The 18,099-nt window shown below is 35.1% G+C and overlaps 1 protein-coding gene across 5 annotated transcripts in view; it reads left to right on the top strand.

Moving 5' to 3' along the window:
• Positions 1 to 17,636, top strand: part of LOC149779835 (uncharacterized) — a 217,686-nt gene extending 200,050 nt beyond the window's left edge. For 4 of the 5 annotated variants that reach the window (XM_089936508.1, XM_089936505.1, XM_089936507.1 and 1 more), the window contains exons 3-5: positions 1,596 to 1,970; positions 11,121 to 11,337; positions 12,264 to 17,636. In XM_089936508.1, the coding sequence (XP_089792634.1) occupies positions 1,596 to 1,970; positions 11,121 to 11,337; positions 12,264 to 12,442 (771 nt within the window). In that variant the 3' untranslated portion in view covers positions 12,443 to 17,636. The remainder of the gene's footprint in view (positions 1 to 1,595; positions 1,971 to 11,120; positions 11,338 to 12,263) is intronic. The other variant, XM_089936509.1, reaches the window with a different exon arrangement.
• Positions 17,637 to 18,099: the final 463 nt, after the last annotated feature.

Genomic DNA, 18,099 nt, shown 5'->3' with positions numbered 1-18,099 from the left:
CACTCACAAAGTGAACTTTGTGCTTTTAATTTTTAATGTTATTCATGTAATATTTTGTTACAAAAATAAAGAAAAGAAAGTAATTCGGATTGAGTAGCCACAAACTATTGCTTACGTTGCTATTAGTGATGACAGTACATTGAATCGCTGTGAAATTAAGTTATTGTGACATGATAACCACCATGGGCTTTTAGTGAGGTCAAAATGGTCGCTATTTTCATCCGGCGTATTTTTAGCTTCTGTGGAAAAAAACTAGGTACGTTTAAGTTAAAACTCGTCCGTATTCTCTGGCTGGGGTGAGAAAAAAAATATATGAATACTTCATATATGTCTGATTAAGACAAGTCAGGCAAACAACGTTCTTGAGGACGATTTCTCGTGAAACGGTAACTTGCGCTTTGTACGTAACGTAATATACTCTGTCTAAATGAAGTAACGCTACCACTAATTTTATGTAAGAACGGAAGTTTTGTTATATCAAGCCAAGTATTCTATTGGTTCAGTTTTCTAGAACTGTATACGCAAAGATACAAATGAGGGCATTTTTAACGTTACCACAACCTTTACTGTGACTGTTTGCTTAACAAAGGATACAGTTGATGCATTTAACTGTCAGAAACAGTCACAAACATAGGACAAAAACAAAAATCGACAGGCAAACAAACAAAAAACCAGATACATCTATACAGATACCAGTGAAGTCAGAGATAGAACGACCGAAGATTTATTTTCATCTTATATTAGATTTCTGCATTCTCTTCGTACATTTCTTTGCAACTTACATCGAACCCGCTTAGCTCCAGGATTAACACAGTAAGATGTAACCATTGACTGACTTGCCGTTTCTGTTTTGTAACACAATAAGATGTAACCATTGACTGACTTGCCGTTTCTGTTTTGTAACACAATAAGATGTAACCATTGTCTGACTTGCCGTTTCTGTTTTGTAACACAATAAGATGTAACCATTGTCTGACTTGCCGTTTCTGTTTTGTAACACAGTAAGATGTAACCATTGACTGACTTGCCGTTTCTGTTTTGTAACACAATAAGATGTAACCATTGTCTGACTTGCCGTTTCTGTTTTGTAACACAATAAGATGTAACCATTGTCTGACTTGCCGTTTCTGTTTTGTAACACAATAAGATGTAACCATTGACTGACTTGCCGTTTCTGTTTTGTAACACAATAAGATGTAACCATTGTCTGCCTTGCCGTTTCTATTTTGAACTATCTCAAGATTGCTTCTGGTTATTTTTAAATGCAACCCTGAAGTTGTAGTTTATAATTCAATTCAAAATGAGGTATAGATTGATAGAAGAATTTTTCCTCAGTGGGACTTCCACTGGCTGCGTGTCAGTCTCTTTTATGAGGAGTTTATGAAAATATAGCTGTTTTGAAGTGTAAACGAGCTACCCTTCTAGAAGTAACCAAAGAGACCAAAACTTGATTGCCCGGATTAAGGAATAAGGTATTTAATTTCAAATAATAGTGTCTATAAATCGTAAATTTTGAGTAATATTTTTTCCGCATTGTCAGTGGATAAACATTTGCCTTAGTCACAAAATAAATGTGTTTCACGCTTCTATTATAGTTCACAAGAAGCACTTGCAGTGAGATTGACGTCCTTCCTGGTCGGGTTGTAGTTTTGTGTTGTGACGGAAGTAATGGACAGTCAGCGAGAATCCTGGGTCTAAGTGATGAATGTACGGCACATTCCTGTGGCATGTACGGAGCTGTGGCTGCACTGGATCTACTCAATCAGACATCGGTACCTACTCCAGAGCGAAGAGTGCACAATTTAACCTTTGATCTTTCTGCGTATGGACCATCTTCACCAGAAGAAAACGGATTTTCGCACTTCTGTTTTAAACTTTTTGGAAATACTAGACACAGATATATGGCTCTTGCCGTTAGTAAATCTGAAAGCCGTGTTGTGAAGACCTTAAGGACGATGTTGGACAAATCGGTAAGAAGTTCTCCTTTCATGTATAGCTTAATATTCACATACAAAGTTATATAAATGTATAATCGTACTAAAAATTCAAGGCACTTATTTTTTTAAAAAAATTTAATTTGAATAATATTAGGATTATCCAAATTTCATAATTATTTTATTCTTGTTAGATACCCGCTTTGAGATGCAGAATATTTATACACATAATATGGTTAACTGTAATACAATTGTAAAACAGAAAAATTGAAAAAAAGGAATCATTAAATTCATTTTAAAAGTGGTAAGGAGTCTTTACAATGTAAAATGTTATTTACAACATAACACTTTGTAATTAAACAATATCATAGTCATTAATCTAATCTAGAACTGATATACATGATACATATATTGATAACAAAGATCTGAATAATTTATTACAAGCTATGAACCTTCCGACTATGGATATTGTTAAAAATTAATTATAAGTTATTAAGGAAATTAAATAGTATATCCCTGAAAGTAATATTTGCAAGATATAAAGAAAATATATAAAAGAAGGTATTGATAGTTTTATTCTAATAATCATGTTGTTGCTCATGAACTTAATTAGTGGTAGTTTATTATCATTCTTTGCTTTTTTAAGAGGAAGAGTTATGGATTTGCAAAACTTGGTTCATACTGGGTTCTTGATAAAATATTGTATATAGAAATTAAGGTATTGAGATTTACACCTTTCAAAGGAAATAATTATATCTAATTACCAAATGATTTATCAACAAAAGTAGCATGGTTTAACACTGAAAACTCCGACAATCGTTGTTTTGATTGGGAGTTTTTGTCTACTTTGATTCCTCGAAATAAAAGTTGAAAAAAAGAATAAAATCCAGAGACTAATTTTTAAAAACAAAAACTGAATTTTAGTACAATCAAATTTTATATATATATATATATATATATATATATATATATATATATATATATATATATATATATATATATATATATATATATATATATATCATTGAAATTCATTACAAAATTCCAGACCCTTAATACAGAAAAGATGGTGAATTATATCCTGTCGAAATGTCACATAAAGAAAAGAAATAAATAGACTAGATTTATTATTAGTATCACATGTAGTTTTTGGGGAAACATTAAGTCATTGTCATTACGTCTTTGTTAAAAACACGTCAGTGTTTCTTATTCTTATTATTATTCCTCATGGCACCATACACATTTGTACAAGGTGTTTACACATTTTTAATTTTAGAAGAGTGTATCTGAAAAATAGGAAATTGATTGTATGGGAATTGAGTCAAATGGTCAACTCACAGCATTACACAGCCCAGGGAAAAACATTTATCAAATTAAAACAATACAAGAATAAAATAAAATATCCCTACCTCGTCTACCTGGTGGTTATTGTACATCTATGCCAATCACTTACGCAGCCTCGTCATCCTTTATTGTACATTCATACGAACCAGTTACGTAGCCTCGCCGTATCGCTCCGGTAGCCTAGTGGTTAGAGCGTTCGCCTCGGATGCGGGAGGTTGCGGGTTCAAACCCCGGCCGAGTCACACCAAAGACTTAAAAGAATGGTACTAGCAGCTGCATCGCTAGGCGCTCGGCAATATGAGGCTTGTGTTAGGACTGGTCAGCCTGGTGTCAGGATAATGTGACTGGGTGGGACATCATGTTACATGTCTGCGGCATGATGCTCTAGTGCTGGACATCACTATAAACGTCCACACTGCAGACATCGTAGCAATATGACTGAAACATTGTTAAAGTTACGTTAAAAATCAAAACCACACACATACACACATACACACATAGCCTCGTCCTCCTTTATTTTACATTCATACTATTCAGTTGCATAGCCTAGTCTTTCTGATGGTTATTGTATATTTATACCAATTACTTGCATAGCCTCGTCTTCCTGATGGTTATTGTATATTTATACCAATTATTTGTATAGCCTCGTCTTTCTGATGGTTGTTGTATATTTATACCAATTACTTACATACCCTCGTCTTTCTGATGGCTATTGTACATTTATACCAATTACTTACATACCCTCGTCTTTCTGATGGTCTTTCTGATGGTTATTGTATATTTATACCAATTACTTACATACCCTCGTCTTTCTGATGGTTATTGTATATTTATACCAATTACTTAAATACCCTCGTCTTTCTGATGGTTATTGTATATTTATACCAATTACTTACATACCCTCGTCTTTCTGATGGTTATTGTACATTTATACCAATTACTTACATACCCTCGTCTTTCTGATGGTTATTGTATATTTATACCAATTACTTACATACCCTCGTCTTTCTGATGGTTATTGTATATTTAGACCAATTACTTGCATAGCCTCGTCTTCCTGATGGTTATTGTATATTTATACCAATTACTTTTTGCATAGCCTCGTCTTTCTGATGGTTATTGTATATTTATATCAATTACCTTTTGTATAGCCTCGTCTTTCTGATGGTTGTTGTATATTTATACCAATTACTTACATACCCTCGTCTTTCTGATGGTTATTGTATATTTATACCAATTACTTACATACCCTCGTCTTTCTGATGGTTATTGTATATTTATACCAATTACTTACATACCCTCGTCTTTCTGATGGTTATTGTATATTTATACCAATTACTTACATACCCTCGTCTTTCTGATGGTTATTGTATATTTATACAATTACTTACATACCCTCGTCTTTCTGATGGTTATTGTATATTTATACCAATTACTTTTTGCATAGCCTCGTCTTTCTGATGGTTATTGTACATTTACACCAATTACTTACATACCCTCGTCTTTCTGATGGTTATTGTATATTTATACCAATTACTTATATACCCTCGTCTTTCTGATGGTTATTGTATATTTATACAATTACTTGCGTAGCCTCGTCTTTCTGATGGTTATTGTATATTTATACTAATTACTTGCATAGCCTCGTCTTTCTGATGGTTATTGTATATTTATACAATTACTTGCATAGCCTCGTCTTCCTGATGGTTATTGTATATTTATACCAATTACTTTTTGCATAGCCTCGTCTTTCTGATGGTTATTGTATATTTATATCAATTACCTTTTGTATAGCCTCGTCTTTCTGATGGTTGTTGTATATTTATACCAATTACTTACATACCCTCGTCTTTCTGATGGTTATTGTATATTTATACCAATTACTTACAAACCCTCGTCTTTCTGATGGTTATTGTATATTTATACCAATTACTTACATACCCTCGTCTTTCCGATGGTTATTGTATATTTATACCAATTACTTACATACCCTCGTCTTTCTGATGGTTATTGTATATTTATACAATTACTTACATACCCTCGTCTTTCTGATGGTTATTGTATATTTATACCAATTACTTTTTGCATAGCATCGTCTTTCTGATGGTTATTGTACATTTATACCAATTACTTACATACCCTCGTCTTTCTGATGGTCTTTCTGATGGTTATTGTATATTTATACCAATTACTTACATACCCTCGTCTTTCTGATGGTTATTGTATATTTATACCAATTACTTATATACCCTCGTCTTTCTGATGGTTATTGTATATTTATACCAATTACTTACATACCCTCGTCTTTCTGATGGTTATTGTATATTTATACCAATTACTTACATACCCTCGTCTTTCTGATGGTTATTGTATATTTATACCAATTACTTGCATAGCCTCGTCTTCCTGATGGTCATTGTATATTTATACCAATTGCTTGCATAGCCTCGTCTTTCTGATGGTTATTGTATATTTATACAATTACTTGCGTAGCCTCGTCTTTCTGATGGTTATTGTATATTTATACTAATTACTTGCATAGCCTCGTCTTTCTGATGGTTATTGTATATTTATACAATTACTTGCGTAGCCTCGTCTTTCTGATGGTTATTGTTTATTTATTCCAATTACTTGCGTAGCCTCGTCCTTTGGATAGTTATTGTATATGTATGCCAATTACTTACGTAGCCTCGCCTTTCTGATGGTTATTGTATATTTATACCAATTACTTGCATAGCCTCGTCTTCCTGATGGTTATTGTATATTTAGACCAATTACTTTCCTAGCCTCGTCTTTCTGATGGTTATTGTATATTTATACCAATTACTTTCCTAGCCTCGTCTTTCTGATGGTTATTGTATATTTATACCAATTAATTGCATAGGATCGTCTTTCTGATGGATTATTGTATATTTAGACCAATTAATTGCATAGCCTCGTCTTTCTGTTGGTTATTGTATATTTATACCAATTAATTGCATAGCCTCATCTTCCTGATGGTTATTATATATTTAAACCAATTGCTTACATAGCCTTGTCTTTCTGGTGGATTATTGTATATTTATACCAATTACTTGCATAGCCTCGTCTTACTGGTGGTTATTGTTCATCTATACCAGTCACTTAACATAACTTCGTCCTCCTGGTGGTTATTGTTTATTCATGTCAGTTACTTATATAACCTCTTCTTCCATGTGGTTATTGTTCCGGCATATATCCTCCTGATGGTTATTGTACATTCATACCTATAAGTTACACAGCCCCGTCTTCCTTTAATGTATATTCATACCAATTACCTACATAGCTTCTTCCTCCTGGTGTTTATGATACATTCATACCAATAAGTTGCATAGCCTCGTCTTCCTTGATCGTATGTTCATGCCGATCGGTTACATAGCCTCGTCCTCCTGTTGGTTATTTTATTTTTACATTCATACCAATTACTTTCAGAGCCTCGTCATCCTGGTGGTTATTGTACATTCATACCAATTACTTACACAGCCCCTCTCCCCCTTATTTCGTCCTCCTTTGATGTTCATCCGTACCTATCACTTACATAGCCTCGTCTAGGGGTTATGGCCCTATGGGGGTGCTCCAAAGCTGTTACGTACTTCAGACAAACTGACACGTGTAGATGATGTTGTTTGCACGGAGAATGTTGACATATCTCTACAGTGATTTACTATGGCTGAAACTTATTCACATGTTGTAGTCGTGGAAATCGTGCCTGATCTGATGAAGAAAAAACGACTGCCCCTGTGTCCTGGAAAGATCATCCTGAACTTGTCCAAAAAGTAGACTAGCTTAGCAATTATTGCAATAGAGAAAACATACCTAACAGATCTTATTATTTTCTTCTGTACATTTTCTATCTGCTTTGTGAGATTTGTTGCGATATATTGTTTATTTCTTATGTTAAACTGGGGTTTTCAACTTGTTTCTTTAGAGTTTTACGGCACATCAACTCAGGTAGGTTAGGCGATTGGAGTAAAGTACCTTACTCAATGACATGCCAACGTGGACTGATCTTAGGGTAGAATTCGATCTGGCACTCTTTCTGTTGCGATTCAAGGTCACTAACCACTGACCCACCGCGGCTTCTATCTCCATTAAAGAGACTGTGCCCATTCTACATATGTGAGCAATGGGTGACTTCTTCCTCCATTAAAGAGACTGTGCCCATTCTACATATGTGAGCAATGGGTGACTCCTTCCTCCATTAAAGAGACTGTGCCCATTCTACATATGTGAGCAATGGGTGACTCCTTCCTCCATTAAAGAGACTGTGCCCATTCTACATATGTGAGCAATGGGTGACTCCTTCCTCCATTAAAGAGACTGTGCCTATTCTACATATGTGAGCAATGGGTGACTCCTTCCTCCATTAAAGAGATTGTCAATGAGGTTAAATTATAGTTATGGCTGCGGTTTGAACTAAAGTTATATTGGGTATGATTTACCTTTTAAGAAGTCGATTCTGACGTCACCAAACTGACTTCAGACCAGGGCTTAAAAGTATTAATTTTTTTTACTGATCCTCAGGGTCAACATTACAATATTGTATTGACCCCATCTAAATATCACTGATCCGCAAAATGTTGTATTTCTTCTAAAATTCACTTTGGAAATCGCACCACATCACATCATTTTCTGGGTGATATTTCAGGCATTCGTGTTCTTTTTCCATGATATGTGGTACTTTCTGACATCTCTCGATTGTATTTACAGTTGTGCCCTTTCTTTATTGCCTTGATCTATTCCGGTTACTTTTCAGTAGCAGCGGCACACAGTGCAAGAATTTACAAATCTTTCCAGTAGTCACCTCACATTGCAGAGAATATTTTATATGAACAATGGTTTAAACAAAACCTGCTATTTCGTATAATTCTACATTATTCGCCGAATCGACCAACGGGACCGTTTCCGATTGGTCAAGTTTTGTCACCAGCCTGATACTCGAACCTTTTTTTTTTTTTTTATCGTAGTAGTGAAATTAGTGGAATGGTTTTTGTGCCTAGGTCTCAATGGACAGTTTTTATGGTGAATTTTCATCCAACAATGACCTATTGCAGAAAAATGAGAATAATTTTACACTGAAGATACAAATAAAAACAAACTAATGATTTTTGTAGAAAGCATACATGTGAGATTCTGACTGCAGCAAACAGGTTAATTCCTGATGCAACTGGTGGTTTTTATGCTGAACCAACACTGCCACCAACCCCATAAATTTACATTTATTTTTTACAGGAAATAGCTATTATAAATATTTTCCTGTGATAAGGCAGCTAAAAGAATCAGTATGTGCCTTATGCATGAATAAAGTTCACTAGTACTATAACAAATTAGCATACTTTTCATCACCCCTCAACCATCAAAATGTTTAGATATTTACCTCTGTAGCAGACACACGTAAATACGTAAGCCAAGTCGGCTGCTCATTTGCAGCCCAAGTTACGCATTTGATCTCCAATGCTCGTCTAACTGTGACAGGCAGTCACCAACAAGCCAACCCATTTCCAAGCCTAAACCACATTACAGATTTAGCTTATGTGTGAATTTATAAATGTTAGGCTTGTGGTAATTAGGTTCATGCCTTCTACCTTATAAAAAAGGGGTGTCAAAATACGAAACTATCCAGTGAGACCTTAAGACCAGTTTGGTTTGCGTACTGTTTAGACAGTCGGGACGTTAATTTAATTAATGAGTGAAAGGACACCTGGCCATAGCTGCCGCTGGCATTAACTGCACTTTGGTAAGTGCATGGTAGCGGCAGGTACTCAGTTAACACAGCAACCACCAAAGTGCTCGTCATCACCTGTTTCATTAGACACACAAGTCCGCTTGTATACGTTTGATCGTGACAGGCGAGAGGATTAAATGGCCACTCTGCAAATTCATTGATCTCGGATTCGCTCGATAAACGTCAATTTTGTTCCCTGGTTCCAATATTGCATATTACAAACGTGTATAAAAATATTTGTATATTTCGTATTTGTACTCCTATTTTGATACGATGTGTTAGAGGCATGATTTATTTGTGATTCCATCAAAATGCACTTACAGCGTTAATAAAAACCATAAATATTCATAATTAAAAAATAGTTATGTCTCTGAAATAGAGAAAGTAAATTGTTTATTGTAACTAAGCTTGTGCAATTACGTTTTTCTTGCAAGTAAAATAATATAGCATGCTCATTGGTCATACTTATTTTATGTCAATATAGAATATTTCAAAAGATGCACACAGTTAACGATATCAATTTTTTTATTATACAAAGACGATAGCCGCTCCGGTGGCCTAAGTGGTTTGAGCGTCTGCCCCGGATAATGGATGCTCATAATGCAAATGTTCTGCATGCTAAACACGTCTCTCAGTTTACGACAAATTATATATATCTCCCTTATTTTTTTCCACAGCTACCCATCCAGTCATTTACCGTATATACGCGCTTATAAATCGATTCCATTTTTAAACAACAAAGATCCCAATCTGCCATAGCATACTTAATACGCCAGCAGATCATTGTCTACGTTGTATGTTCTACTCATTACACCTAACAAATTAGACAGATCCAGATTTGCCGGCGCATAATGCACCGGCAGATCCTGGTCTGTGCAGTTTGCAGTTGGACTCTTCTTATAAGCGAGTATATATATTATGTATTCACTTGCCATTCTTCTAATTCGTGCACGAACTTCAGAGTTTCCTGATAGCTAGTGTTTGAATTCTTTAATTTGACTATCTTGTGCTAATCAATCTTCTTCCAAAAAACGAGAAATATTCTACATACTTTATGTTTACTGGCCTGATAAATATCTTCATCACGTGTTGGCTCCCCACTAAACGTTTCCATGCCTATTAATCAATAGTGTAGGCAGTACAACTTCATATTTGTATCAACAAGCTCCCTAATGTCAGTACTGGCTGTCAGCTATAATGTGGGCCTAATCATCACATTTTAAGTAAAGTTTTCAGATTGCAACTTATGTAGCAATTCGTACATATATAGCAAATTCATCTACTATAAGGTGCCTAACAGTTAAGTTTTGGAGGTGGAGTGGATGCGATTTTCTTTTCAGTTGAGATATCTTATTTTCTTTATCTCAGTATAATATTTTTTCATATACTATAATGGATATCATATATTATTTTGCTATAAATCAGAGCAAGATATTGTTCGAGCTATTGGCAGACGGAATTTATATTTTTTTTTAAAAATGCCCTACAACATTAAATGGTTGGTCCCGAGTATAATTGTATTATTGCTTGTCACGTAACGAATATTCAGAAATACCGTTGTACGCAATTTTTCGTCGTACCCAGCTCTACCATGTAGTGGTTATCCAGTAGTCATAAATGTCATTCACATGAGAAGTGTTGGGCTTTTGAAACATAAAATTGTGATGTATGATGCACAATTGAATAATGTAGATTATTTAAAATTCACTATTTCTTTATATTGATTTATTCCGTTCTGTTATTAATGGTAGGACCAGCATATTCTGATGGATCACTTAGGAAAGACGATGACTCAGATATCGTTGGCTGCTAAAGATGCTCTCCCACAGTTAAGTGCAATACTGGATTCTACGCTCACACAAGCCTTATCACACGTGGTCGTTTCTACGAAACATTTATGCTAATTTTCAGGTGGATAATGCAGAGATTCTATACCATAAAATACTTGATTTATATCACTAATCGGTCATGGTATAGTTAGTTGTGAAAGTATTATGTGTTGTCTAACTCTTTTTAGTAGTTTGACCCAGTTTTTGTCGTCAGGAATAGTTTAGTACCATATCTAGGTCAAACTTATGACTCCAATTTTATCATTACAGGTGATGAGAAATATATTTCTCAAGTGCTATAATACGTACAAGACAGAAGGTGAGCCAAATATAAGCGACTCTTATGCCCTAAACAACATTAAGTTTAGTCCCAGGCTGTATGAGATCAAATTGTCTCAGAGACTGGAGAGCGTGGCATACATAGTTGACTGTGATATGTTTGTGGTGGCCGAAGGGGAGTCGTGTAGATCATGTAATTTTAACACAGGTGAGTTTAAAGTCCAAAGAAATCAGTTTCATGCTGATTGGTGTGAGGCGGTGTTGTTTTAGATGACCAAAAAGTGTTAGTGAAATTTGTATGTAAAGTCTACGTTTATTATAATGTTATTTACATATCATCTTCCTTTCGTTCATTACCTCATCCAAATAAATTCCATGAATGCAAATTGAATTTAGAAACAGTGCACGGCACATAGGCCAAAACTTTTTGCAACTTTTTGTTTCTGATCAAGTACAATTATAAACAGGGTTGTGTCCCAGAAACAGACATGAAATAAAATAGTGCATCATACTGGCAAGCGTGGGCAAAATTCAGTGTTTGTTGCCGACAGGCATTCCAACTTCAGACTTATGTGTATATGAGAAACCATTACCACACATGAAATGTGAAAATCTTTCTTCGGAACATAGTGTTGAAAGAAATTATAGTGGAACTTTATGATCTAAGGTCCCATTTTCTCTTGCATTTTTTATGTAGTACGCTTTCAGATCTAATTTAATCAATTAAGGCTTTGTTGCCAAAGTGTGTTGTCAGTAACTTGTTTCTCAAGGCTATTAAAAATAAAAGAAGATAAAATAAGCTCAACAAACCTTTTGGATAATGGTTAAGGACAGTGATGGCTCCTACTCCTTTTTTTCTATATTCGTAATGTAGTAGACGTCAAAATTGCTTTCCTTTTTAAGCGTATTTTATTTACCGTATTTTTCCACATAGAACATCACCTAACTATGAATAGCTCAGATCCGGAGCTGATATATATTGTGCCAGCAGATGAGTAACTCTGTAGTTTTCTTGAAATTATTAGTGTGCGACAGCAGAGCTGGATTAACAGAATTCGAAGTTGTGTATACAATATACACCTGTAAATAAATTAAACTGTGTTTATTTACTGGCAGTTGTATCATTATTTTCAGGAATGGACGTTAACGTGGGATTGAAAAGCCTCACACTACTTGAGCCTTTTCTGAGGAAAGCAGCTTTAGCCATAACAGAAGCCGCCATCATGAATGTCTTGATTTTTAAGATGGATCACGCAGAAAAACTTGCTAGAGAGTTCATAAAATCGGGAATGAAGGAGTACATGTTTTCTTGAAGACGGTTTTAATAGGGTTTCGTAGTGAATCCTATTCACGTTAGGATTCTTCACTGGAAAATAGATGACGCAATCCCGGATTGGGGAATTTAGAGCCGAATTGCGGTTTATATAAAAGAGATTGGTTGAAGAACACGTGCCAGTTCAAGATCATAGGAACATTCAGTTGCTTGTATAGGGTCTAGCATTGTGAAAATGTGTGTGATGCGTTGAAGAAAACAAACATGCATTGTGTTCCTGTGATTCTAATGGCCCATTCAAAATTAGCGGGCTAGAGAAGACCCTAACATTGAGCACAATCAATGCATGTTCTTCCAATGGATAAAACATACGCGGACCATGAAATGTTGGCTGCAAGAGTGAGATTTCAAAAGAAGTACGGTTCCTAATGAACAATTTTACGCAAACTTATGACATCGTATACCACTTTCTAGGGTGGACAAGTTTTAGGACCTTTTCTGCGTGGGAAATTTTGTTTTTTCGTTTTATTACCTCAACTTGTCATAAACCAGAAGAGCTTATGAGATGGTCTATTGTCTGTCGTCCATCCGTTCATTAGCATACTCCTCCTATACTACTTGCAAGATTGCCATGACACTTCAGATGGTCCTAAAGGAAAATGGTACCGATATTCATCTTAAACATTTTGTTATCGATTCTCAAAAACGCAGTCCTGTTGACACGGAGTTTCACCAAAAGACTAATTATGACATCCAGTTAGTCCAAAATCAAAACGGTGCCGATCTGATGTTAAATATGGCTGTCATGGAAGCCATTTTGAAAATCTTCGTCGAGCTACTCTTTCTACATGGAAAGTCATGTCGACAAAAGTTTTTCACCAGAAGGGCTCTGATGGTGTTAGTTGGTTTCGAATTAAAATAATGTCAATCTGACACCCAGTATGGCCAACATTGCGATCATCTTGAAATTCTGATTGCTACTCCAGAATTGAAAGTCATCAATACAGGTTTTTCGGAAACGGACAAATTATGATAGATAGTTGGTCGTAAATAACAATTGTATCCCACAGTCAATAGGGTTGCCACAATGAACATACGAAAAATCTTTTTGCCAGTATTTATGATGAATCTATGGTAATATTTGCATGGGTTTTAAAGATGTCTAATTTATCGTAAATGAAAATGGTGCCAATCTTGCAGCTTATTGGTCCCAGAAGCTGATTTGAAAATCCTATCGCTCAAGAATATCATCGATGTTTCCTGCACTCAGCAGTTTAAATGAAGAAAAGGTCTTGAATTTCTAGAAACTCTTTTTGGACAGTAAAGTCTTCTTTTCTTCGATGGACTTTCGTTTATTCACATCTTCATCTGAATATTTTATATACATTGCCCTTCACAAAACTTATGCAGTTTAATTTTCGATTTTCAATGTTTGGATATTTTTTTCTTTGAAGTGCTTGGCATGCGGTTTGTAAAACTAAAAGAGTATCCCATAAGAAGAGGAGATTAAATACTTTAGTCTTTACCAGGATACAGCTACTACAAGGGTCGTACAATGCTACATGGTCATTCAACTATAATTACAAACAAGTTTTACTTTGATATGCTTGAGATGGTTTTGATATGGGTGTATAACTTAGTTTTCAGTATAGTGCACCCAACCTTGTTTGTTTGATGTTAAAAGCATATCGATATAATAAAGGCTATAATGTGCAGAATCAATGGGAGTAAAGTGATTGCCCAGACACACACCACCACAGACTGCTTACATGGGTAGGAATCGGACCAGTCATCTTTGAATTGCGAGTCCAACACACTAACCACTGAGCCACAGTGGCTTCTGGTATTCTCAGATTTATCGAACTGAACATTTATACATACTGGTGTTCTTTGAATTCTGTTGAAACTGTAGAGCAAAAATATGTGGAAAACCTAAACAGCGAATACGTACTAATCATATAAACCATTTTCTTTTTTGTTTCAAGTCAGAAAAAGGACATGGCTAAAAATACATAATAATACTTATCGGACTGACGGCCTTAACATATGCCTACGTCAAATTAAACTTGTTCTTGACGCCGACTCGAGTCCAAATGCAATCTAGTTTTTTGTACATTTATCGACATTTTATCAAACGACTTTCATGGTAAGAACTGTTCTGTCGCCAGCTTCATCACTGGTATACATGTGTATATGTATTTAGGCCATGTTTCTATTCACGAAGAAAAGTCGTAATATGGCACCGGTGAGTTAAGTTTTGGCGAGATCTTCCCATATTTGCTATATTTTCTACCCTAACAGTAAAGGGGGGTGTTTTTAAGCTCTGTCCAAAAGTGATCTGACCGAGAATTAGTCAGCCAGAGATATAGTCTTATTCAAATGCTTAATTAGTGAAGTTCAACAAAGATGACGACCTCCTCCAAGCTGCAATCGTGCCATCGTGCCTCAGTGCTTGAACCACGGCTAAACACGACAGCACTTTTTTGTCCTCTATCTTGTTTTTTTTGTTGACTTGAGTATAAACCTTGATTGATACGTTTGTTGGAACAATGACGTCACATGACCACCATCAAGGTGTCCAAAATGGCGATTATTCGAGTACCGATTGAACAAAGTCCAGGCGTTGATCGTCCTTTTCTAATGATTTTTGATATGCGATTCAAAGTTTAAAATATACATCCAGGTAATTGTCGCGTAAAATAAAGAGCCAAATTTGGAAATATAGTCTCGATGCAGATAAGTCTTTAAATACTTTTCGGCATATAACTTTATTGGTGTCAAATCGGTAAGATAAAATATCGAGACCATAATGCTATTCGAATATTTCGAAGGTAGCTTTACCGTAGAAGTGACATTGGCCTAGCCACATGATGCAACTTGTTTCGCATCCATTACTACTTAGACACCGGAAGATATTGCAAACCCATAATAACATGGACAGTCATGGCATCCTTATATGGAGTCCTAGTCGAGATTTATAGTGTCATAGATTCATAGATGTTAAGGCAGTTAATTGTCCCAAATAATAAATGAGCGTAGACAGGTCAGGTAATCATATTCTCAGTACTTAATTTCTACGGGCACTCAAATGGAGGCAGAATCACTCACACAAAAAGAATTAAGCTTTGTTTCGGACATTTTGTGCTGAAGGAGATATGATTGCTCCGGAGTGATACTATAATGATCACAAAATATGGATTTCCTTAGATTCGTACAAGAAAGCATTCACGAAGGGCACAATACACTGATAATACAATTTAAATTCTGTGTGATTCAAAATAATTTGGAAAAAAATACCTAAAATTCTAATGTAGGCGGACATCCCTACCCGGATTACCACGAAACTTAAAACAAGCCATTTAAAACATTCCATTAAATATTTCCCAAAACTATGTCTATGAATGTGTACATGAATGGGTTTATTGTTGCATGGATACAAATATCAATATTGGAGTTTAGAAGCAAGCAAACTGTTTTTTTCTTATATATTTGAGCGTTCCATCGTCGTCGTCATCTTCATTACCATATATGCTCGCATATTAGCCTGGACTGATTGTAAACATAAAAGACCCTGGTCTTCCGTTGCATACATTTGTTTCTTTTCCTACCAATTACATCAAACAGACTGCTTTGACCCGGGTCTGCCGGTGCATTACTCGACAGCATCTGAATCTGTGCAATTTGCAGTTGGACTGTATTTGTCATTGTTTATATACGGTAAATGAAGAACCAACCAGCTTTGTCAAGGCTAATAAAAAAAATACTTGGTACATTTAAACCTGAATTTTGTACTTTCTTCTAGATAGTCCAGAAACATCTAATTAATGTTTTATGTGCACGAGTATTTTTTACACATGTGTAATATTTCATCACTCAAATCTCCGCTTGCGAACACCCCCTAAATAATGGCCACTCCTCGGCTTCAACAGCCTTTATTTGCTTTCATAATGTAAAAAAGCAAACATATGTTCAGAATAGGACTATGTCTGTATGTATGTATGTATGTATGTATGTATGTATGTATGTAGGTATGTATGTATGTGTGTATGTATGTGTGTATGTATGTATGTATGTATGTACGTATGTGTGCATGTATGTGTGTGTATGTGTGCATGTATGTATGTATGTATGTATGTATGTGTGCATGTACGTATGTGTGTGTGTGTTTGTGTGTGTGTGTATGTATGTATGTAGGTAGGTAGGTAGGTAGGTATGTGTGTGTGTATGTATGTATGTATGTATGTATGTATGTATGTATGTGTGTGTGTGTGTGTGTATGTATGTATGTATGCATGCATGTATGTATGTATGTATGTATGTATGTATGTATGTATGTATGTATGTATGTGTGTGTGCATGTACGTATGTGTGTATGTATGTATGTATGTATGTATGTATGTAACGAGATTGAGATCGCTCTTTAACAAGCTGTTATTTATTCCCAAAATAGGCATTTCACAGTGCCATATCGTCTTTGTGTAGAATACTTTCTATTACACCACCGTAATCATGCATGTTACTAAAAGCTGTTTCATTATGATACTATTTCTCTGATGAATTTTATTGTCAGTTTTATGTCGTAAAAATTAATTTTCAAGCTGTTTGTAATTTTCTGAACCAAATATACATATTAAAGTTTTGTGACCGTTGTCTTGGATAGTTTCAATGTCAACATCGATACTAAGATGTTGCTGTTAGCAATCTTTTTTGCCTAACATTTAATATTTAAACGCAATTTTAATTTGAGAAAATAATATAATTGGGTCAAATTCACATCGTTTCGGCAGTCTTCGTTGTTATTTTTATATTTGTATTTCTTCAAAATTACCATTTATATCTTAAAAAAGAATATATCACTGAACATTAAACATGTGAGTCTTTTAACTCGAAGACTTCACTACAAGAATCTGATTTGTTTTGTTTGCGTTATTCTGAGTGTTTGAGTTGTTTTAATTCAGTCAGTCATGTGCGGCTTTTCATTGTTCACAAGTATTACTATTTTATTAAGGTTTCGACATCTGTAAAATGTCGTCCAAAATTCAGCCGCACAACCTTCGACTTGTTAAGACGAATTCGACCCCAGATTCGATAGTCACTAACAAAGCAGCAATTGATGGCATGTACACTGTTAGATGGCACTTTCAGTTCTGTGTCAGACAGCAAACCGAAAATGTACTTTTTACGATGGACACGTGCATATGTTTACAATAAAGAAGTCTAGATATAAGTTTAAATTGGCTCTCCTTCATAAATTTTCACCAAAAAAATAGCTGCATTCAATTTCCCTGATTCGTAATGACGACAAAATTTGAGAATAACATGCAGTTTTAGAACAATGAATATAACAAGTACTTTGTTTTGTAATGAAAATATATAGATGATCTCAAAGTGAATTGAAAGTGTACGTAGTAATCTCCCTCTCTCTCGTAAATAAATAATTAAAGGATGAGGCATCTATTTATTTTTATGGTACACCAACATATATATCCCAAATTCACATACAGTGCAAGTTTAATCTAATAAGTGATGCTTTAGAAAGACGGATCTACAGACATAGACGGACAAAGATAATAATAATAATAATAATAATAATAATAATGTGAATTTAGTTCGGCGCCTAGTCTTTGAAGCTCTGGGCACTTTACATTTCATCTGCAGCTTGTTGCATGTCATCCGTGACTTCACATCGTAAATGCA

This window comes from Sinohyriopsis cumingii, chromosome 16, assembly GCF_028554795.1.
Source record: "Sinohyriopsis cumingii isolate HCF-2022 chromosome 16, ASM2855479v2, whole genome shotgun sequence".
In the NCBI taxonomy this organism is placed as follows: domain Eukaryota; kingdom Metazoa; phylum Mollusca; class Bivalvia; order Unionida; family Unionidae; genus Sinohyriopsis; species Sinohyriopsis cumingii.
This window is presented reverse-complemented; position numbering and strand designations above follow the sequence as displayed.